Source organism: Ixodes scapularis, unplaced genomic scaffold, assembly GCF_016920785.2.
Source record: "Ixodes scapularis isolate PalLabHiFi unplaced genomic scaffold, ASM1692078v2 PGA_scaffold2__306_contigs__length_199485367, whole genome shotgun sequence".
In the NCBI taxonomy this organism is placed as follows: domain Eukaryota; kingdom Metazoa; phylum Arthropoda; class Arachnida; order Ixodida; family Ixodidae; genus Ixodes; species Ixodes scapularis.
Genome location: NW_024609857.1, coordinates 130,310,068 through 130,333,262, shown reverse-complemented (window position 1 = coordinate 130,333,262; position 23,195 = coordinate 130,310,068). Strand labels below are relative to the sequence as shown.

Here is a 23,195-nt window from a genome sequence, read left to right as displayed (position 1 = left end):
TTGCAGCACACCTGTTTGTTAAATAGTTCCCGAAAGACATGTATAGAGCATAAAACAATTTCAGAAACGCTGTACGTATCCCTCAAGCTTCATTATAAGAAATTTACCATTATATACGTAGTTGGTGAACACAATTTACTCTTTATTTATTTGCAGCTTCTATACACAGGTGTGGTGCTCTATGGCCCGTCACTGGCACTTGGATCAGGTTAGTTAGTTTTTCCTACACCCCCCCCCCCCCCCCCCCCCCCCAATCGTGGTTACTCTGTAAGATTAACAGCCACGTCTTTTTCTTCCTAATCCACAGAGCTGATTTGCTCACATTGCGGTTCTGTGCTTCTTTAACTCAATTGTTAATTTAAAATCGATCGAAAGATAAAAACGTCATCATAAGTTTCTGTCATATCTCAATATTTTTTCTGTGATGTATTATGTTTAATTCCTATAATAAACTCATTTTGATCAAACGAACCCCAGAAGTTTTACCAATTTAGTTTCTGTTTCGGTACTGCCTCTGTAGTGCCAAACGCATCTCGCTTTTTCTACGTCGAAATAATTTTTTTTAAAGCAGTGCACTCGCGTTGAGGACATGGAGTGAACATATACGAAAGTTTGCATTTAAAAAACTGTAGTAAAAAAGGCCATATTGGGCATGGTGCGGTAAAATACAATACTTTTATGCGCACCTCAGATAAGATTCTTTTTGTTGTATCCTAGAAATAATCAAGTAAACAACGCGTTTGAAGCTTTAAAACATGTCGCTTGGACTGAAAACCACAATGTGTAAGAGCTAGCTCACTCTGCTTAGAAGCTATAAGCTAAAATATTTCTTTTATGAGGAAGAGGGGGGGGGGGGGGGAGTGGGGAACCTAATAAAGAGCCACGATCTCAAATATTAGTGAAAAAGAACCTTCTATTCTATGGACACTGCGTTCGGTGGCTTGGCGTACGACGTATCACCCACACGTGAACTGACAGGAATGCGCTCACCAAATCCGACGAAGATATAAAAATGAGCTATTTTATTTTATTTATTTCTGTAAAAACCTCAACGCGCATATATCTCTAAAGCCATATTATGGAAGACCTAATGTTCCCGACGCACATTAAAAATGTTCAAGTAGAAGCTCCCTTGATCCTTTTGGAACTCAATCCGCAGTGACCAGAATTCCCGTCTGGGCCTCTATCCTTCTGAACGGCCTCGTGTGTACCTTGTACACCTCAATAGTAAGTCGCGGCTTTCCTTTAAACATACATGTTACATACTTATACACGTTAGCAAGCACGCAACTGTGGCTTGTGGTTTCTCGCCTTCTAATGCGTGTGTGGTTTCTGTTTTCATCATCAGGGAGGCATCAAGGCTGTCGTTTGGACTGACGTAGTCCAGATGGTGCTGATCTTGGTTGGCTACGTCATGGTTATCGCATCTGTACGTACAAAAATGCCCAGTACATTATCTAAGTTGTCGAAAGTTTTCAACGGTATTGCTATTTCAATCTGACAAACTGATGTTCTTGTACCGTTCAAAAAAAAGTGCCCCATCAATTACTTTGCAGAACAAAAAGGGTGTTTGACAGCATTCAAAGTATTTCACTTATAAGTTGTCTTTTAAGTTTCTTAACTTCCCAAATTATAAACTTAGCAAACTTCTGATGGCAGCTTTTTCAAGACTTGTAGGAAAACTGTTGTCGCAGCACGTTTTTTTAAATTTATTTACTTGTTTACTTACCTCTACTTATTGGATTGGATAATTATTTTGGCACATTTGTGCTCATATCTTCACATTTCTGCAGCTATACGTTATATGCTTTAATTGATTCCAGGGACTCTATCACATCGGTGGTATCAACAAAGCATGGGAAATTGGTGAAAGAGGTGGCCGGATGAATTTTCTAAAGTACGTTCATTTCTTCTCTATTCAGAGGGCAAGAGTTTTGTGAAGGTTTGCGTTGCGTTCAGAATCAAGATAGCCCAATATATTGTGTTGAGTAAACGACGGATGTGATTTTTTGTGATGGACGATAGAAAACATAGTAGAATGAGAAAGTATGGTGCCAGGGAAATTTTTTATACGTTCTGTTGCGCTCTGAATGCTAATAAATCTGGAGCGTGCACATTTGCGCTTTGTAACTGGAATAGCCAATCGCTGAGCATAATACCCAGTGCCGCAGCGCGGGCTGTATTTTAGATTAAGAGAGATCTTAAGATTCATCCTTCGCCGAGGTCCATCCAGATGATTCAGTGAATTGCTCTCTCAATTGCTTTGCGGGAAAAATAGGCGCTCCGCATTTCTCAGGGTGTACCGTTTCAGCGGCAAGATCCCATTTAATCATCCTAAACTTGCCCCGCCCTTAGAACTTGTTTATCTATATTGTGGTAACTATATCACATGTTTAGAAAAACAATGAGCAGGCCAGCTTGTTTGAAAACAAGCGCTGAACTAAAATTGCAAAAATATTGGTTAAATTACGTCAATGTTCGCATGTTTCTCATAGTGGCTTTCCAGATCACAACTAGAATATTGAAAAGAAGCAACGTGAAATAGGCATCTTGCCCAAAGCGATAAACCAAAGTTCGTGGACGCCCCATCACAGAACAGCGAGATAGAGGCTAAAAATAACCGGTTAATTTAGATTTTTTTTTAGGGAGGGGGGTGTAATTGGTTGAGTCTTCTCATTTTGTGGGCCACTTGTGCTGACCTAGCAGTCACGTTACAGGTGTCAGGTTAGAGGTCACGTTACAGAGAGTCCAATGTCGATAGACAAGCTAAGACATGCAAGCCTTCATTGGTTCTGAATTCTCTAAGGTTTCTTATATCTGTTAGACTGAAGACATGCCGGTATTTTTCTCGAATCCTGAACTTGTCTAATGATGCATCACCCCCCGCCCCTGCATGTTTCCTTAACTTTCTCATTCTGGGAAAGCACATTCCTTAACTTCAAAATATTCGATCAGATGGCATTAAAAAAAAAAAAACTAAAAAAAAAATCGCTTTCTTTTTATTTTATGTTTGCAGTTTTAGCGTTAGTCCATATGATACTTTCACAAGTTGGAATATCCTCTTTTGTTGGACGGTGCTCTGGATGTCTAGCTACTGCGCCAGCCAGACTCAGGTTCAGCGTTACACTAGCATTGCTTCACTCAAGGATGCCAGAAAGTGAGTACCTCACCGGTAACTCTTGACCTTTCGGTGCGAAGTACTTAGTCCACGTCATTCGGCGAGTGCCGTAACATATAACGGCACCTTATAGTGCGTCATATAGAACATTATCATCTTATAACGGCTATCGCGTTTATAAGAGCCCATGGACATAGACTTTGAAGCTTTTCATATCTCGACAACAATGTCCGCAAGGTTCCTCAGTGGGTTATATGACGCCACTCAACGCCATCCGCGCCGATGTTCGCGTGAATTGCAAACGATCAACATTAAAATGGCGTACTGCCACCTAGCTTGTCATCGGCTGGTTTTTATGATTTTTATAAGTAAAGTGCTATAATATTTGTGAGCAGTTGGTTTTCGGACTTTCTTCCAAAATGGCTGCTAATATATTTTAGCTACTACAGTACGACAGTCATGAGTTACATGCCGTATTGCAACTACTTCAACTTCCTAGCAGTACTGACAAAAATACATTTTCTACAGTTTTAAGGACTTTTTAAAAATCACGTTGTAACAATTCAACTTATAGTCGCGGGGCAATGTGAAAAACGCCAGGCGAGCGCGTGGCTCCGACGCCGTCCAGCGATATGAGTATATAACAGTTGAAATCAAAGCTATCATCCCGGCTATTGTGTAAACAAACGAACTCTCAGAAACTTCTCAACTTTTGTAGTTAGACCATACTTGGTAGGCAAACGATTGCTGAGTCAAAACCAATATTAATGGTGCTTGGTGAAATAAAATAAAAGCCGCTTACCGGCGTTCATCCCTCGTTTTTTTTTTTTTGTCAAACGCCCAACCTGCCGGCCCAATGGAGCCACGCTTGATTTTACCTTTTGTCGTGGAATGCCTCTATATTCGGCAAAATCAGCATAACGCAGCGACAGCCGGGGCGTAACGACAAAACCCAAACAGCCGCTGAAGTCTCAATAATGTTTGAGCTTTCTTTTCACAGAAAGCGCGGCGGGCCTTTTAAGTCACGAGCCCTCCTGGGCTTTTTAATATCATCCGCGATTGTACCGGATGCAATCACCTCGTGAGGCTTTTAGTTCCATTGAAACCTTGGTTAGAAAAATCGATAATTATTAAGCATTTTTAATTTTTCGATTTAATTTTGCTGATGTCCTGTTCCAGTGCTGAACTGCAGGGGAAAGTATAGGTGCCTCTTGAAGGTGCAACACCAGATTCTATCCCACCGCTCTTGCTCCTCTTTCGGTGAAAATAAACTTCAAACTAAACTAAACTAAATATTTTAATCAGTATGCTTCCGTATATTCCAGAGAAACACTATGTAGATAGGTGAACCTCTAAGTTCATGCGAGTACTGTTTTAAGTTATAAAATTCTGTGAACTTTTTTTCTTCTTGCAGGGCACTCCTGTTGAACATTCCCGGAGTTTCAGTTACGTTATTATTATCTATAATTTCCGGCATTGTCCTGTTTGCCGTCTACAGTGACTGTGATCCAAGACTCACCGGTGACATAAAAAAGGCTGACGAGGTTAGAATATTTTTCTTCTATATCTTGTTTTCGTTGGGTTGACGCAAGGGACAGTGGGGAAATTATAATAGCTATTAGCATATTCCAGTATGCAACCGCTGGACATCCTCCTTCGATGCTATGGCTATTTTCATTACATATTTTTGTACTTCTTTACATTCCCGCACAATCTGGCCAGTAGGCTTTGTAAATGTTTTATTTGCTCAAGCACACTGGCGACCAAACTTGTTTCGACGGCTTTATGATCTAACAGTTCGCCGCCGTCGGAGAAATTTCTAATATTGCAATATGCGAGAGATCTCTTCGCGTTAAGCGTTGTAAAATGTCCCGTTAAAATAAGAGGAAGATAGTAATTGGGTTTTTCATTTTGTGACAAGCAGCCATTGTTGCCTTGTTACTAACTCGCGATCGATCAGCTTTTCATGGACGTTGACGCAAACAGTCATTAAACGAATTGAAAGTGGCTGAAGTACACTAACTGAGTAAAGGTGGCGACGTTTGTGACATCTTCAGCAAGAACCACACAGTCAACCAAGCACCTATTGTTTCGGAGCATTGATGATGACATTGAATTTTGTCGATGGTAATGCGTTACTCATTGTGCCTCTCTCTATTTAACATATATGAACTGTTTTAATACTCGTTATTATGCATTATGAAGAATCGCAGCAGTTCAGAGTATGAAGCGCAATGCACCAACGCGAAAGTGCGTCTGCAATCACCCTACTTTAATATTGCAGACTTCATTCAAGTTTGGTTTGAACTGGGAGCCCTAAAGAATTGCAGCACCATTTCAATTGCGTGTAATTTAAGCTAGCGAACACTCCCTAACTCTTGCCTAAGGATTTCTGATTCCACTCGTGTAACTGGAGTACGACATTAACGTCAGCCTGCAGGGTGACATACAAATGCTTTTTTATGTTTTTCAATTATTACGAGTATTTAGGCTTTTTTTGAGGGAGGAGGGGAAGACGTTTTTGAACTTGACCCTACATGTACTCAACACTTTTTTACCGACTGGTTTTTAGCATTCCCAAGATTTCTTTTTCTCTCCATTCCCTTTTGCTCTTTTCACTGCTCCTCGTACGATTCGCTCATGGTGGTATTGCAACAGCTGCTAGGTAGCAAGGAACATTAGATGCCACCAACCGCCGGCCATCGTAGGGTCCACATCTGACACGAGTGCTGCTTCAGCCTTGGGCTAAAGGGGGACTCGTGGTCGCTCCCATTGAACACTAGTCCATCCGAACGCTTACGCTACGGTCGTGCCCAACCGCATAGTCTCCAGCATGTGACCATACAAATCTTGCACTACCGCCTTGTTCTCCAGGAGCTGATTGTTGTGGACCAGATTGATAATCTCTGCGGGAATGATGGAAAGTTTTCTTCTTTTCCAGTATGATGCCGCGGGTTTCTTAGCGAACGAAATCATCCCTCATTAGACAGTTTTAATATAGCGTTGCTGGATCTCACGTACGCAATACGCAATAGTATAGCGTACGCTAAAAATGACCTGCTCGGACCGAATTTAGATGTGCGTTACGTTTTCGAGTGAACACCGAGCATGATCTTGGTTAAATTTGCTACAGCCGTAGAATTCCGCGCGATTATAGCGCAACCATGCTCCTGGAAAGAAATATTGAAAAAGAAAAAGTGTCCAATCGTTTTATTTCAGATTAAACCAAGCCACAGCTACCTCGTCAAGCGCGCTTTTCTGCGGGATACAGAGGCTACGAGTACGAGTGCGTAGCCAAATTTGATCACGGAGCCTCCGTCAGTCGTCCCGTGGAAACGGCACCTTTTATCAATGATATCGCGGAATGAAATTCATGACCCTGATGTCCAGTGCATAGCGAGAACTTCGGCGATTTCTTTTAGAGTCGTTCGTCCGTCGGCGATGAACTGTGGGAATAGGCTTAGCGTTGAGCAGATCGCAGCGTCGACGCACACTGCGAGCGACGCACAGTTTCACTGTGCACTCCTTCAGCTGCAGGGCGATCTGATTTGACCGCGGTAGGTCCCAGAAATAATTGCCGAGCTGAACACCACGGATTTTCACGTAACACAGAACTTCGAAAACACCACGTCGCCCTTGCTGCGCCAGTCAAGGCAACCGCCATCTTGAAACTGGCGCTCTCGTTGGGTCCGAGATCTCTCGAGAGCGTCCCGCAAGGCCCGCTAGCCAGCAACACAAAATCCCCAGCGTTCCGTGCGTACGCAATACGCTAGCACTTTTATTGCGTTCTGCGCATGCGCACTCACGACCCACAATTTCCTTGCGTACGCAAAGCTATAGCGTACGGTCCACTAAAACTGCCTATTGACTGCAACAGAACTCATGACAAAAAAAAAATTACAATTTTTTAGTTGAAGATGTTATTTTTTTTTTGTAACAGACAATGCTTACATTCCAGATTTCTTATAATGAACGAAAGTGCACCCTGCCAGCAGAAAAATTAAAATTCCCTGCACTTTTTTGCTTCTTTTTCTTTGCAGCTCATGCCCTACATTGTTCAAGACCTGCTCAGGGATTATCCTGGATTAAGCGGCACCCTCGTCGCTTCAGTGTTTAGTGGATCACTCAGGTACTTGTGTTAAAAGTTGCAAGTCGGAAACTTTCAACAAAGTAGATAGCATAGTGATGAAAAGAAACGCTAGTGGCCTTGCCTTTTGTGATAGATCATGTAGTATCACCATGGTCTTAATGTATTTGCTAGTTGCCTTTTGTTTTTATTAGCACCTCGGAGCCAGTGTCATGGTGGGAAATAAGTTATGTAATTGAAGTTATTTGTATTGAGAGAAAACTTCATGCTATTTTGTGCTTTGTTACCAATATTCTTTAGATACTGGCGATTCGAAAATATTTAAATTTGAACTTATTTTGCCCTTCCACTATTTTATTCAACGATATTTTTTACTACAATTTGATAATAATATTGAAACAGAAAGATCACAACCTCACATATTCTTAACTCATTCGCCGTAGTTTCGATTTTTGTTTTTCTAAAATATATTTTTCAGCGGTCGGATTTACTATTCCAAGTGTACAAAAAAGAGCAGGGATTCCAAGCTCTCCAGACTTTGAAGAATCGAATGGAAATATTGAGGACACAGATTAGTCTCCTTTCTTTCATTCGGTTTGTTCTTGACACGTCCGTTCCCGCGACAGTTTAGGTGGTCTCAAACCCCCGAACCGGAGGAAATTTATAAAATTATTCTGGAAGCTAGACAGAGCTGCACGCGACAAAATAACGAGCGACGAAATATCACTTAATTTAGGCACATGCAGCTACTAATTTGTCCTATATCGCGAAAAATAACATGCATTTACGTGCGTGATGCATTGTTGCTGTGCTGTTTTGTCGCGTGATGTTTTGGCACGTGCCCTTTTGTCGCGCTGCTGTTTTAACGCCGTGATGTATCGTAGCGTGCTGTTTCGACGTGTGCTGTTTTGTCACTTTGCTGTTTTGTCGTGTGCCGTTCTCTCGTCGTTCCAGTTATTCCATCGCATAATGAGCTGTCATATTTCGAATTCAATTCTAAAATGCATTACACGCTCGAGTTGGAAGAGCTCGCGGTTCGATTGTCACCACCGCAAGAAAACAAGGCACACGAAGCTACACGAAGCCACCATCTTGTGCCTGTCAATGTCTAATTGCGATACTATAAATAGCGAAGCAAGAGTAAATACTATGCGAATAAAACGCCTAGAGCTCACCGAACGCATAACAGAGCTTCACCTCCCGGGGTCGAGCGCGGTTTGGCGTTCAGGCAGGAACGTTAAAATGTATAATCGCCACCGTTTATGTACTGCGATGATTACACATGCCGTACATGTCGAAAAATAAACATGCATGCCTAAATACGTACTGTTTTAATTTTAACACGGACCATCCTGTGTAAAGGAAATTAATCCGTGGTGTCTATAAAACTTAGGTCCTCAACCAAAATGTCCCTGCGCTCAAAAAGAAAAAAAAAGCGTCTTTGTTTACTTTTCTTGAAACCACAAAGGCAGTCAGTCAATGCAAACATTAAAATGAGAAAACTGTGAATGCGTAGGCGAGCTAGTGGTAGCTAATTAGGCCTTTTAACACCTGAGGCCGTGGTGCAGAAAACGAAAAACTTCTGTCGAAGGAGCAGACACAGAAGAGAACCCCTCCAATTCAGCTAACTAGTTTATTTATCGAGCATCCTATATATACCCACACAGCCACTCTGAACCACCTTCTACGCAGAGATTCGCTTTGTTGAAAGCATGTTCAAATACGAAAAACATACACATTCACAAGAGACAAAGCGGTCACAACCAAAATATTATCATTGTAATATTGCGGTATTGTGGTATTGTGGGTACCGTCGTGTCGGAATTTTTATTCTGACACGACGGCACGTTAACACTGTCAAGCTCATAGGAGTTACGCGATGCCGGTTCAACATTGTAAAACCCGAGACGTAGGACAAAAAGGAGAAGAGAAAGGGGCAACGGAGACACAGGTCTCAAAGACCTGTGTCTGTGTTGTCCCCCTTTTTTTTTTTCTCTCCTTTCTGCCCTACGTCTCGAGTTTTACAACGTTGAAAGTTCACCAGCTCACTTGCATCTTCTCTGTAATTTCTATCCCGGTTCAAACTTTATCTGCCGAGTGTCACGTCAGCATCGAGTTGCATTCGAAAAAGATAGGTCCCGAAGCGCTAACCAAGACGTGGTCCAACAGTGCGGTTCCAGCGCTCCGATCAAACACTCGCTCGTCCGCTCCCAGTGTGAACAGGTGTTTACGTAGCTCTTGCTAACATTCTCGTAGTTCACACGTATCTTTTTGGACGTCGGCTCACTCCTGCATCCCCCAAGGCCGCCGAAAACACCGCGGCAATTGGTTTCCATGTGAGCCGCTTTGAAACGAGCGGCGCGGGCCGTCTTCTTTTAGGAACCATGATAGTTGTCTCGACTTCGTACAAAACGAATTTGTAGCAGTCGACAAAGGTGGTTAGCCCGGCCCCGACATTCTGACCCGTTTATATCATGGTAGCCTCGACATTTCACTGCAGGGACACGATCCCTGGACAAGTGTTAGCGAAAAGGCCACCTGCATTTGTTGTTACTCAAAATCCGCGCGCTCCGAACTATGCCGAACTCTCCGATTGGTTGCTCGTGTTGCCGAAGCCGCGGTCGCCATAGCAACAGCCCCCCTTTCGCATACGAGAACTGCGCCTTCCTCCTCTTACTTAAGAACGCGTTCGTGAATACCGATTTCTTGTCTTATTACGATGTGCTTAATTAACTTACACAATTTTAGCAAAATTGTAGCATAACAAGCCCTTCGTGAATCTGGCCTGTGCGTGGGAAGCGCAGTGGTGCGCTGTCCCTTTACCTCTCGAACAACGGGCGCGAGGCTGGTGGTTCGAAGACGCGGGGGATAAGAGGGGCGCCATGTTACGCAGAGCACGGCATTTGCACCACGCGCAAGTGCCGTTGCGCTACGTTGCTTCGACACTACTTCGTCATTGACCCTACATTCGTGCCTCAAGGGCGACGATAGCAGTTTACGAACGCGTTAGGAGCGCAGAGATCTCTGGATCAGTGTTCCAGCCAGCGTCCGTCAAGGTCAGGACAGACGCTCCGAGCGGAACGAGCGTGTGCCCAGATGCCATGGGAACGTGTGGTCTGGACGGTGGACAGGCTGTCGGCTTAGGCCATAGCCTCCTCTATACTCACAAAGCCTGGCAGATCGCCACGAGACGCGACCGCCGAAAGTGAAAAGGTAGCACGGCATACAACGGATGAGAGGAGAGTCATGTAATGAGCGACCCGCTGCGGCGATAGGCCGAAACACACATTTCCCGAGCGATGGAATGTCCGCTTGTGCTCCTCGCGTTCCTCGCGCTATCGCTTCATTTCTCGTCGGGTTTGAAAATCATGTTTCGGGTCCTCGCCGCTAAAGACTGTGTGCTGGATACCAGCTTCCCCGAGAAATGCTATCTGGTGCCAAATCCTCGGGCTTCAAATTTGCGACCGGGCACTCAATGGCTCTGTCGTCGAACTGGCAGGCTTTGTGAGTATAGAGGAGGCTATGCTGAGGATAATCGGGCCTGCGCAAATAGGACTGTATCTGGTCATTCGCGTCGCTGCGTTTTCCGTGCTCTGTTTTCTTACCAGTCTTGCACGTGTTACTGAAAAAAAGTAACCGATTACAATTACAATTACTTTATTGAAAAAAATGTAATTGTTTAGAGTAATAAATTACAGCATCACAAAATTAATTTTATATTACAAAAAAGTGATGAAATGCTTTTCACGTAACGTTTTTTTTTAATTTTTTATTACGAAATCAAAAATGTATACATACGATGAAAGTGGTTACATTTTGTTTCTTTTTGTCTTTTTTTTATTATATGGAATCGGGGGGTCGGGCGTCTTTGTCGTGGCTTGATAAGGTCAGTGCAGACCACAGTCGTGTGTGCTGCCGCAAACCGGGATCGTAACAACCCGTACACAGGAAACGAGGCACTCTTGTCAGCTCGAAAGTCAAAACGCCGCTGAGCGCGTTGAATTTCTAATCCTTGTGGCATCTCAGTTTCTTTTTTTTTTTAGCTTAAAAGGGGTCAAAAAGTGTCCAGCATTGATGCAACATAAACGAGTGACACACGGGCTGAAATTGCGTTTTTTTACGTAGAACCTTATTTCAATAATTTTAGCTCTTTCGGAAACATAATTTATTACTTGCAATTCATTACAGAAAAATAGTAACTGAATGACACAAAACGTTACCGCAGAAAAACGTAATTGAAGTGTTAAAAAGGTACAATAAAATGTAATTGATTACAAGTAATTAGTTAGTTGTAACACATAACATACAAGTCTGGTTCCTACCTATATCTGTTTTACACTTTGCACTTGTTGCACGCGTGGCAACTTTAGCGAATCACTGCGCTTCCCCCTCTACCCCAATCTTTCTCAGATATATTTGTTTAGTGGTCTGCAATAACGCTCAGCAACTTTGTTATCGTAACCATATATGTATCTTCACAAATTATAAAGTTAATTGACACACTTTAGTCAATCACAGATTTATTGTGACGATTATTTCACTGTGTTATGTTCCCCTGCCCGAACAGCTCACCTGCACAAACCGAATTTCACGGCTTTTTGAAAGCAAATCTCATAAAGCCTTAAAAAACACTCTCCATATTCCTTAAATACTTGAAAAAATGGCATAGACAAGAGTGTTTAGGTGTGCACTATCGCCTTTTTACGAAGTGCCATCGTTTTGCAATTTGAATTTTTCTAGGAAATACGACTGTCTCTATATTGAACAACAGTGCGAATAACACACGAAGAAGGAAAAGAGAACACACAGGACGAGGCGCTTTTTAATATGAATTCATACCAATTAGCCCAACTTTCTATTCTTGTACGACTGTCTCTAACAGATATTACATTGTACACCAATTATCTTCTAATATTGTAAATTTATGGTATCCTAATGAATTATTTGCTTACGGTTGTCGTCACAGGTATTTCGTTGCGTTACTGAATACTAATATTACAGGGTGATTTCAGATAAGATCGACCAAAGGATGGCTAGTCGATATTTTCAAATCAACTGATGTTTTTATATGTTATTGTCTAGTGTCTGGTATGAACGAATCCAAACTTAGTTTTGACTAGAAAAAATACTTGGGGACAGGAAAAATCGTAAGGCATGAGGTTGTGGACAGTTGCATTAACGCGCACTGATGGAGGGGGCCCGTTTGAGAGTGAATAACTAAAGCGATAACATTAGGAGAACTCTAATATAGCTTGCTTGTAATATAAAGTAATCATATTTATTTAAAATTTATTTATTTTTCTAAAAATTGACAAACATGCCTGCTCGAACGACAAATGGCAAACCTTGGAGGTCTGTATTTCATGAAATAATTTAATCATTATGATATAATTTGCAGATATTATTCTACTAATATATAGCTAATATTTAAAAAATAACAAAGGTATCTGTGTGATACAATAGTTAGGATATATTTAGTCAAACATGGAAAAAAAAATCAAGCAAAGAAAAATTCCGATGCGAATAAAAAAAAAACACCACCCTCCATTTTTTTAAAATTTAGGTAACCTGTTATACTCTATTTCGGCATTCATTTCCATTAAAAACATGTTGCATCATTTTATTGAGAAAGAAGATACAACTCCCCAAAGTAGGGTCCTTTTTCAAAGCCTACACTTAGCAGTGTTTTATACAAGAACTGACTCTGAGTTCCAGTTTCATGAAACCAACAGACATCTTTTATATATTTTTATTCAGATGAGGCCAATGATAACTAAAGAAATCGTTCACACACTTAAATTAAGGAGAAACTACTGTGTACAAAGAGGTATCATATTACGGACTAGTGATCCGAGAAAAGATCATGCAGCCATCGGCCACTAGGAACTTTGTTTACTTTATTCTCCTGCGACACTATATGCTATTCCCTCTTCCGCTCTACCTTCATCTCTCTCTCTCTCTCCCTCATATATATCCCTGATATATATCCAGAACAAAAACATGTTCAAGCATTCCCTTTCTGCGTGGTAGTGTTCTGTGGCTAGCAAAAATCATTTCCTCGCTAAGCTCACGATTATGGCAAAATAGTTGCCGGAAACCGCAGACGACACTCGTTGCTAGTTCTGGCAAAACGGCCGATACAATCTTTTTTTCGCATTTCCCCGCTCGCTGTGAAGAACAAGGGGGTTCGCTTCAACCAGCAAAACATGGCCGCCGACGCCTGTTTACAGAGCAGTCATGCCTGTCGCCATCTCACTCGCTGGCGTCACGGGCGATAATATCAGGCACAAAGGGGCACACCAACCGGCAGCATTATCCCCAAATACTCGAGCCTCGCGTAAATACAGAGAGTGTAAACGCTGTCGCCATGTTATCGTTGTAAGACCGCCCCCCCCCCCCCTCCCCCAACGGGGGACTGCAGTACGCGACGGCGTACTAATGGTGAATTCCACTCGTAGATCTGGAGCGCTTTCCAAAATCCGCGAGGGAGGCGAAATTCCGCTCCGTGGGACCCGCTCCGAATCGACGAGGGGCAGATAAACTTGCATTTTTGGAGCGACCTCCCCCACACCCCTCCCCACCCCTTCTCCCTCCGCCGTACAAAATGGCCGCTTCTCGAACTTGACCAGTCCCACCAACGTCTCAGCCGGCTAATCTTTCCGACGACCAGTGACGACTGCCACTGCTTAGCTGCAGAAGTAACACGCGACACAGACCGGGCGAAATTATACGTACCACGGCGCCCATGTCACAAATAAAGAAGGCGTCCGCGTTCGGCACCGTCACATACCTTTCGGCCGCCTCGAAGCGGCGGGGCACGGACAGCGATTGCCCGCGGTGGAGTTCAGATTTGTATTACGACTTTAATAAACACAGAGGTAACAAACCATCACTTCCGCGGTCGTTGCCTAACCACTTCTTGCTTTATTTCACGGGAAAACGCCGACGGAATGCAGTGCAAAAAGGTAAACAATCACTGGCTGCAGAATGAATAGGCCTAACCTTGCGTCTGCCTCCGGCTTTTCTGTCGTACCTTTTCTCGTTCTTCCTCTCGCGATCAAAGATTCAGCGCTTACGATTTGCCACGCTCCACATTCCCGGCTTTTTATCCCTGATCTACACGAAGTAGAAGCGTTGGAGCCGTCACAATCCAGAGTAAACAACCGACGCACCCGAACAGATCCAACTCCACGACCAGACCGGCCCGCCGATCTCTCCAACCTCGCCGCGCATGCGCACCGCCGATTTCGACGGAAATCACGTGGGCCGCTCTGTCAACTTCCGGAGAGATCTGTGAAACCCCGCAGAGCAAGTTCGGCGGCGTTTGGGGCGCTCCGTGGAGCGGGCGCTGCCAGAGATCTACGAGCGGAAGATGACCAACTTGAGCCAGATCTGCGAGCGGAATATGCGCGCTCCAAATGGAGCGCTTTTGGAGCGCTCGAGATCTGCGCGTGGAATTCACCATAACACAACGGCGACGATATCGACACCGCGGGCTCCGAATTTTCCCATAGTTCTACTCCACGGGCATTTCTCGAAACGCTTGATATTGTGTACGCCCGCCTGGAAGGATTTCAGGCGCGTAGTTAAGATAAGGCGGTTCTCCGCGGCAAAAGAAAGCAATTTCCCAAAAGCTTAAAAGAGGCGGCGACGCGTGTGCGGTGAACGCTTGTAGTTTTGGTGTAGACAGGGTGTGTGTGTTCTCGTTGTTGACACCAGCCGGCGATAAGGCACTGCAGGCGGTAGCTCAGTACAGCAAGGGCTAATCCGAGTGACCATCAACGTAACCCCACCGCCAACCCCTCGCGAACCGGTCGCCGACATGGCTCAGGCTGTGTCATGAACCACGTGGTAGAAGCTCGGGTGCTTTCATATCAGCGCGTGGAGGGACGACAGTGCGATTCCGGAAAGTCTTTTTCGAAGGCCGCTGACCACAATTTTTTGTCTGGAGACTTTCCCTCTTTCTTCCTTTGACGTGGATCAAGCTTTGCCGACAGCCTCAGTTGTGACCTCTCTTTTCAAATGTACGTTTGCAGTGAGTGAGCTCCTCAGCCTCGGACTTGTCACTTGTGCACCCAGTAGTTCTTTCACTTGGCAATTATATGCCATCAGTTGGGGTTTAATTTCTATTATTTATGTATACATTATGAAGACGTCCTGGAGCTCCGAACGAGTGTTTTGTGCAGATTACTTTTGCAAACACAAAAAGACTATACCAAAGCAGCGGAATTTTCGAAGTGTTGGCGAGTTGGACCTAAACTCGTTGAAGCAAATTCTTCCGCCTGACTGTTCCACCAAAGTGAGTGCGACGGACTACCTGTGCTACCATTGCTTCATGCACATCACTAAGGAGATCTTGATGCGAAGCTCAGAGCAGTGCCCTGACATATTTGTGCCAGCTGAAGAAGCAATTGAAGATCTAAATCGCAGCATACTACCTACAGATGTGTCGCCGCTGAGACAACCAAGCGTCGTAAGAAGTCGGGACAGGCCTGCCTATGTCAAGAGAAAGCAGACAGAACTGGAGCAGGTTGCTGTCAAGAATATACGCTCAAGGCTACGTATTGCGTACGACAGGGACGCACCATCGGGGTCGTCCGAACCAACATGCTCCACATGCACTGAGTGGGTGGACAACTTTCGGCAGGCCTTTGAAACCGCCACCTCTCTCCGGGAACGTTGTCAACTGCTTACACTCCTGCCGTCAACACTGACGAAGAATGGGGTTCAAAAGATGATTCCACAGGCCTCAATGTACCTCATCAGTAAATCCCGAAAACTCAAGGAAAAGCATGGCGTGTGGTATGAGCCGGATCCTTACACGAGGTGCAAGGTGAGCCCTGAGAACCTGTCTGCTGCCCTAGAGTACTTCACGAAAGACGAGCTACAATGTTCGCGCCAAAGTCCCAACCAGAAGGACGTCATCTCTGTCATGCTCAACGGAGAGAAAACGTTCGTGCCAAAGCGCTTCATGACACGCTCAATACGAGAGGCCTTCCGTATATACAAAGACAAGCATCCCGATTCCGGCGTTGGGCTAACGAAATTTTATTCGTTGCGCCCTAGATGGGTCCAATGTATTCCACACCAGGAAGTGTGCGTTTGTGTGCGCTGCGCCAATTATTATCTTTGTATTGCCGCTCTAGAGAACGTTACAGGCTCAACATTCAACACTGGTGAAATGAACTCGGCATTTCTGTGCGACCCAGCAACAGAACTGTGCCTTCAAGGAGACTGTGATGATCACTGCCCAAAAGGCCAGTTTCTTACACTCCAGGAACTTGATATCCCGGAGGATGAAGAGATTGTGCTTGCAACATGGGAGTCCGGCGACCTTGTGAAAAAAACTTTGGAACCTGAGACTTTTCTAAAAGTCATCCAAGTGACGGTTGGAAGTTGGGTACTTCACAACCATATCCGGCAAACGCAAGGTAAAGCGATCTACGATGAAAAAAAGTGCATGCAACGCGGGAGCATTGTCTTTCATTTTGACTTTGCTGAAAACTGGACCATCGTGCTTCCTGACGAAGTGCAAGCATATCACTGGAAAAAAAAAAACAAGTTTCGATATTTACATGTGTAGTGACGACAAGAAAATCTACAAACAGCTTTGCCATCATCAGTGAGGACCTGTGTCACAACGCCGCTCACGCTTGCTTGGCTCTAGAAAAAGTGAAGGAGTGGGTTAAAGACAACGTTGCGGTATACTCGTACGTGACGTACGTAAGTGACGGCGCCGCCAGTCATTTCAAGAATCGCTACCAGCTTCACCAATTTGCAAAGGACGATTGCCCACAAGCCCAGTGGTTATTTTCTGCATCTGGACATGGGAAAAATGCATGTGACGGAGTTGGCGGACTCGTGAAGCACCAGGCCACGCTGAACAACCTGAGAGAACGTTCAGTAAGCGCAATTCAGACGGCCAGGACAATGGTGAGCGTTCTATCAAAGAAACTGAAAGGCGTGCATCTTGTATATCTGGACGAAAATGAGGTTGTTCGGTATCGTGAACAAAAAAAAAAAAGAAGAGTGGCTGACGGTGCGCGCCTTCCCTGGCATTCAGTCTTGGCACGCGTGGCGGCTCAGCAAGTCATCAACAGAAGGGACCTGTGACGTATATGTAGCACGGACAGTCGGATCTGCTTGGAAGCAACTTTATTAAATGGGTACAGCGAGGAAAACCTTAGCGTAAAGTGCCGAATTTGATTTCCCAAGGACTGCTCATTTTGAATGCAGGGACATCTTATTTATCACATTTTTCTTCACGGGGTATTTAACCTACTGTTTTTGTTTGTGGTTACTAATAATTTTTATCTGATCACTATAAAAAAAAATCCCAAAATGTTATCCTCGAGCAGGATAAAATATATCGGCTTGCCACGATTCATTCATACACCGAGAGCATCGAAGCTGCTCCAGTTAGGCACTATGGCATCCGTCACCTGAAATTATTTGTAATCGTAAATACACAGCCAACCTAAATATCTTACTATTATATCTTTGTTTTTGTGTGTGGAAGTAAAGTTATTTATTTTACTCTAGATGTAAAATCTACCGGAAGGTACAACTTCACACTGCATCATCTTTTCTCAAATCATTAGTCTCTAATATGATACCACTTTGTACGCTTATGTAAAATGCTGTATATAGTTTATCCTCCCTTTTACTGTGTGACCGATCGCTCTTTTTATCAATGACCTCATCTGAATAAATGTATATAAAAGATTTGTGCAAGTTTCATGAAACTGGAACTCAGAGGCACTTCTTGTATAGGACACTGCTAAGTGTAGGCTTTGAAAAAGGACCCTACTTTGGGGAGTTGTTTCTTCTTTCACAGTGCAATGATGCAACATGTTTTTAATAGAAATGAATGCCGAAATAGAGTATAACAGGGTACCCAAATTAAAAAAAAATCGAAGGTGGTGTTTTTTTTTTATTCGCATTGGAATTTTTCTTTGTTTGATTTTTTTCCCATGTTTGCCTAAATATATTGTAACTATTGTGTCACTCAGATACCTTATTTATTTTTTCGATAATAGCCATATATTAGTAAAATAATGTCTGCAAGTTATGTAATAATGATTAAATTATTTCATGAGATACAGATTTCCAAAGTTTGCCATTTGTCGTTCGAGCAGGCATGTTTGGCAATTTTTAGAAAACTAAATAAATTTTTAATAAATATTATTACTTTATATTACAAGCAAGTTGTACCCATAGTTTGTTTGTAAAAAGTTTTAAAATTCTCCTAATTTTATTGTTTTAATTATTCACTTTCAAACTTGCCCCCTCCATCAGTGCGCGTTATTGCAACTGTCCACCTCTCCCTGCCTTACGATTTTTCTTGTCTCCAAATTTTTTTTCTGGTCAAAACTAAGTGTGGATTCGTTTATACCAGACACTAGACAATGTCATATAAAAACATCAGTTGATTTAAAAATGTCGACCAGCCACCCTTTGGTCGATCTTATCTGAAGTCACCCTACATCGTCTTTAGGGACTAATTTAAATGCATTTTTTCCACAATTCTTAACAGAATGTAAGCACAAGAACCGGCTTTGTTTAAATGTCCCACTAAATTACTAAGATTTTATTAAATCTGTTAGCAAGGGAGTGAGCGGAAGTTTGACGTTATTTTGAATTTTGATTTAAAAGTTACCTCGGGTAATTTTATTTTTCTGTGCGTATGTTTTTCTTCGTTTCAGTGATCATACCGCACTGAGACAAACTGTAGTTGCTAGGGGTTCTGCGTTTCACTGTTACTTTCTAAGTTTAATTATCTCTGAATATTTCGAAGATATTAAATTTCCCTGTTTTTTCTTTTTTTACTAACGGCAGATTTTCGTTTTGATAAAAAACATTTTTAGGTTATCTTTATGTGTATATGTCTAATTAGGTCCGCTTCTATTATTAGTTTTTAAGCTATAACAAATTCACTCATTGTTTATATGAAAAGTGCGTTGATAAGTAGTTTGATAAGTATCTAGAAATACCTTCCGCAATTCGTTCACGGCAGTTCTATTCAAGATATCATTACAACTTCACTGTTTAAACGCTATCATCGAAGTAATGAATGCATACTGATATAATATTTTCAACCCGAGCGCGAGAGTGCATTCAAAATGTTAATTTTTGACTGCATGTTTCTAGGTAACAATAGAACAGAATAGTGTTATTTTATGGGTAGTTTTTATGGTCTTCCGTCGGAGGGTACTTTTTTATACAAATGAACACCAGATTGACAGGATGGGTGTCCACACTAAGTAAGTTTAAAAACATTGAAAACACTGATACCACGTCTCTAACATGTATTTTTAAGATAACATGAATACGTCAGCGGGTATATGAAGTGCAAGGACAGTTCTAGAATGCCAGATATTTTTATGGCGGGTCTCCCATTTAGACAAAGAAGTTTAACTGGGATGGCATATATCTTACCGCGAGGCATTTTTTCTTCCATGAGTACTACGTAGTATGTTTTCCCTCACCACATCACAAGAGCAAGCGAAAACATCAACTTAGGCAGAAAAAAAGAGAGAGAGAAATTTTTTTATCTGCACAATGGGAACTTGTGTTGCCTAAGAGGCTTTTTACTGATTTGTTTATGGCGAGTCTCTTTTGTTTCTTTCTTCATAGTACGCTATCATCGGCATACAACGCCCTGGCCGCTGTGACGTGGCACGACTTCATTCAACCTCGAGTAAAGCTATCCGAGGAGAAGGCCGTTCTCACCACTAAATGTATCGGTAAGACTTCCTTCCAGATTTGAAACCGGGATAGCAATCCCCAGTATTACTCCAGGGACAATCTGGCTTGAACCCACAATTCGAAAATATCGCCACCATTCCACCTCCGTGCAAAGCCTATTGTCTACCCTGGCGATGACCTGCTGAAATGAGAATGTGTGCAGAACACTGGTTTTGAGTGGGTCCTAATGCCCGGAAACTGTAATCTGTATCACGTCCTTTGTTTTATAACATAGAAATACGACCTCAAAGCGTGGAGATACGCGTGTAATAAAAGTTACCGAGGAAACTGACGGTTCTTTGTGCCGCAAGGAGGAGGGGGGGGGGGGGGGGGGGCTAATAAAAAATAAAGCGCGATTTATAATGGCCTTGGAAATACAGCTATATTCCGCGACACCTTCTCTTGGCAATGCAGTTGAAAGAACAGGCACGGCGTTCCTTCTCCCATTTTGAGCGCTGAATAAAGCTGTGCGCGGGCTCTCCTCCTCTCCCAAGAAATGCACAGAAAAGTTGTCGCGAAGGTTGGTGCTTAGAATAACTACAATCTACAATTTCAGAACAATTTAGAAGGATTTATTTATTCAAATTTATTAAAAGCCTCGCAAAACTGCGTCAAGTTTTTGTTTCTTAAAGTTAAATTTACATTGACAAATAAAATATCACCAATGTCATAGATGATATTTTAAGCACCTTTGCATTTCGTTTTCGTTCATCTCTACATAATTCACTGCGTCACGTTAGTATTATTGTCTGTTTCTCTCCTATGTTAATTGGTAGTAAAGTAATAGATATCATTTATTTTCCCTAACGCACTCAGTAACACAGATGGCAAAAAAGTAATTAAATGAAATTACTGATTACTTCTCTCAGAAATACGCAAATAAAAACAAATTACATTACACATTACCGCAGAATAAAAGTAATGACATTACATTACAATTACTTTAGAAAAGTAATGGAGTTACTTGAAATTACTTTTAAATTTCTGCAAGCGGTCATTCGTGCCGTGACAACGAAAGTCTTAAAGAATAATGTAGAGCTTCTTGAAATATGACTAAAACAGATAGCTGATCGGTTTCGCTGCTGATTCAACTGTGAAGTTGATCTGTTAATGGCTGATGTGATTGCGTCCTCGTGATTTTGAAAATGTCGTTCACTTCGTTTGGTCGGGCCATGGCAGCTCGTTTTTTCATGAAGTCGTCGAGTGTTGTGGGATGTGATATACTGCCCCTTTTGTGGCCTTTGGCGAGCGGGATTCATCATTCCCGAATCCATTTTGCACAAAGTTTACGGAATGACTCAAGCGTTTTCCTTCTGATTGGAACGCAATCAAACCGTTTCCTCTCAGGAGCACACTGGTCGACGCATTTCGGAGATTCTTCTTGGGGAGTATTGTTCTAAAACACCAGAAGAGCTAGCGCGAATCATCGTGCGTTGTCACGCAAGGGAGCCGGATGTTTTCCGGGGAAAAACGCCGCCGGAGTAGAAAAAGGGTGGCGGGCGTCTCCAGATATGTGTCCTTCCCCGACGAACTAGCGGTTGCTTTACCCTGACTTAACTTCCTAAGGTGAGCCTGCTTCGCTCGCTTTTCTCCGTTTCCGACTACATTCCTTTCACCCGTAAGCTGACAGCGCGGTGGGAGCTACGCGCTCGTCAGTCCAGTCGACCGCCTCCCTTTCTTCACCGGACTTCGCTTTCTGCGCGTGCGTGGGTATTGGCGGGGGCATGATCTATTGGCGAAAGATGGACGCACGACTGCTTGAACGAGCGTGCATCTTTTACCGCACTGTCAGCTTAGGGGTGAACGGAGCATACAAAAAGCACCTTTACCCACGAAGGACACGGCAACTCACGAGAAGTTCTGGATCATTGGCAAGGGATTTAGGAATAACTCCCGGCTCCTCGTCGCAGATTTTAACATGCGTTGATCATCCTAGTGATGTGTCCTGCACATTGTAGCCTGGAACGGTCCCCGATTACTTTTCGCCGTGGATCCTGCTTGTTTCGAGTATCGTGAACCGTAGCCTTCCAATTATGTCTTCGCTCAAAAGCATTTCTTGATCCGCTTCGCCTTTTGACCCCGCCTTTGTGTGTTTGTCTCACTCTCGACTCCCACGTCACTCTTTTTTTTCGCAAATGAGCTTCGGAAATAAGTAATTACAAAAGTAATACGTAATTTTCTCAAGATTACTGCCTGAAGGTAATTCATTACATTACTAAATTACCAGCGTAGAAATTTCATGAATCATGTCACTCATTACAGCCGAAAGTAATTTAATTAATTTTATTATGGTAATGTCAGTACCGCCATCTCTGCTCACTAAGTTGCAAAATGAAAAAGAGTAAAGGATTTTGAACGTAAAGACGTAGTTTCGCCTTAGCGCTTCCTTCCGTGGCACTTCAATTATGAAAGCGCCTAGTGATTTTATTTAGTAAAACTCTGCATATTTGCCTATTGAAAATATGGCAATAACCCCCCCCCCCCCCCCTCTTCGAACAATTTGACTTTCATACTATACCTTATAAATTATAAATCAAATCGCGTTCTCTTTGCAACAAACAAGACAGCAACGTAGGGGTGGCAACTCCTTGCAACCTCCTCAAAATATATGACCTGCTACAGCGTACTACAATACTAAGGAGGGCTAGTTGGATATGCATATTCCTAGTAAATAGCGCGGAGGTCAAGTACGCACTCGAAAGAAGCGCTATTTATTAGGAAAGTTCCGCAGGGTGTCCACCGAGGAAGGTGAACTGCGATTTTTTTTTTTTTTTTATCAGAAAAGTGAACAGCCCGGTCTCTGCTCAAGTGTGACTCTAGAGGTTCCGATAGATCAATAAAGTTTATTCCTGAGGTAATTGAAACTTAGATGCGATTTTTGAAAACGTTAAATGTACAAACGGTAGACGATGTAACCCATAAATACATGAAAACGAATACCTCTATTGCTGACGTCGGACTCCATTTTCCTGTTTAAATTTATTTGATAATGAGTTCTAGCTGCTTTGGTATTAAATCACTCGGAGTTCAGATAATTTGGTACATTAACACTAGTAATACAATCCCGTTCGAGCGACAAGAAATGGGGGTTTATGTGCTTTATTTTGCGACGCTAAAACACATATTGCGTCACGTGTGCGCGCAACATGCTGTCTAAACGAAGAGACAAAACATGATCGTTAAATCACGTGACCCGAGCACGTAACGCTATTCTGCTAGTTTACTAGTGCAGTCATCATGTGC

The 23,195-nt window shown here is 42.9% G+C and overlaps 1 protein-coding gene across 2 annotated transcripts in view; it reads left to right on the top strand.

Moving 5' to 3' along the window:
- The window catches only part of LOC8039173 (sodium-coupled monocarboxylate transporter 2), a 59,763-nt gene that overhangs the window by 18,952 nt on the left and 17,616 nt on the right, over nt 1-23,195 (top strand). Inside the window, exons 5-12 of one of the 2 annotated variants that reach the window (XM_029982029.4) lie at nt 157-208; nt 1,160-1,227; nt 1,349-1,429; nt 1,824-1,897; nt 3,017-3,157; nt 4,533-4,662; nt 7,159-7,247; nt 19,842-19,951. In XM_029982029.4, coding sequence (XP_029837889.2) covers nt 157-208; nt 1,160-1,227; nt 1,349-1,429; nt 1,824-1,897; nt 3,017-3,157; nt 4,533-4,662; nt 7,159-7,247; nt 19,842-19,951 — 745 coding nt within the window. The remainder of the gene's footprint in view (nt 1-156; nt 209-1,159; nt 1,228-1,348; nt 1,430-1,823; nt 1,898-3,016; nt 3,158-4,532; nt 4,663-7,158; nt 7,248-19,841; nt 19,952-23,195) is intronic. The other variant, XM_040223512.1, reaches the window with a different exon arrangement.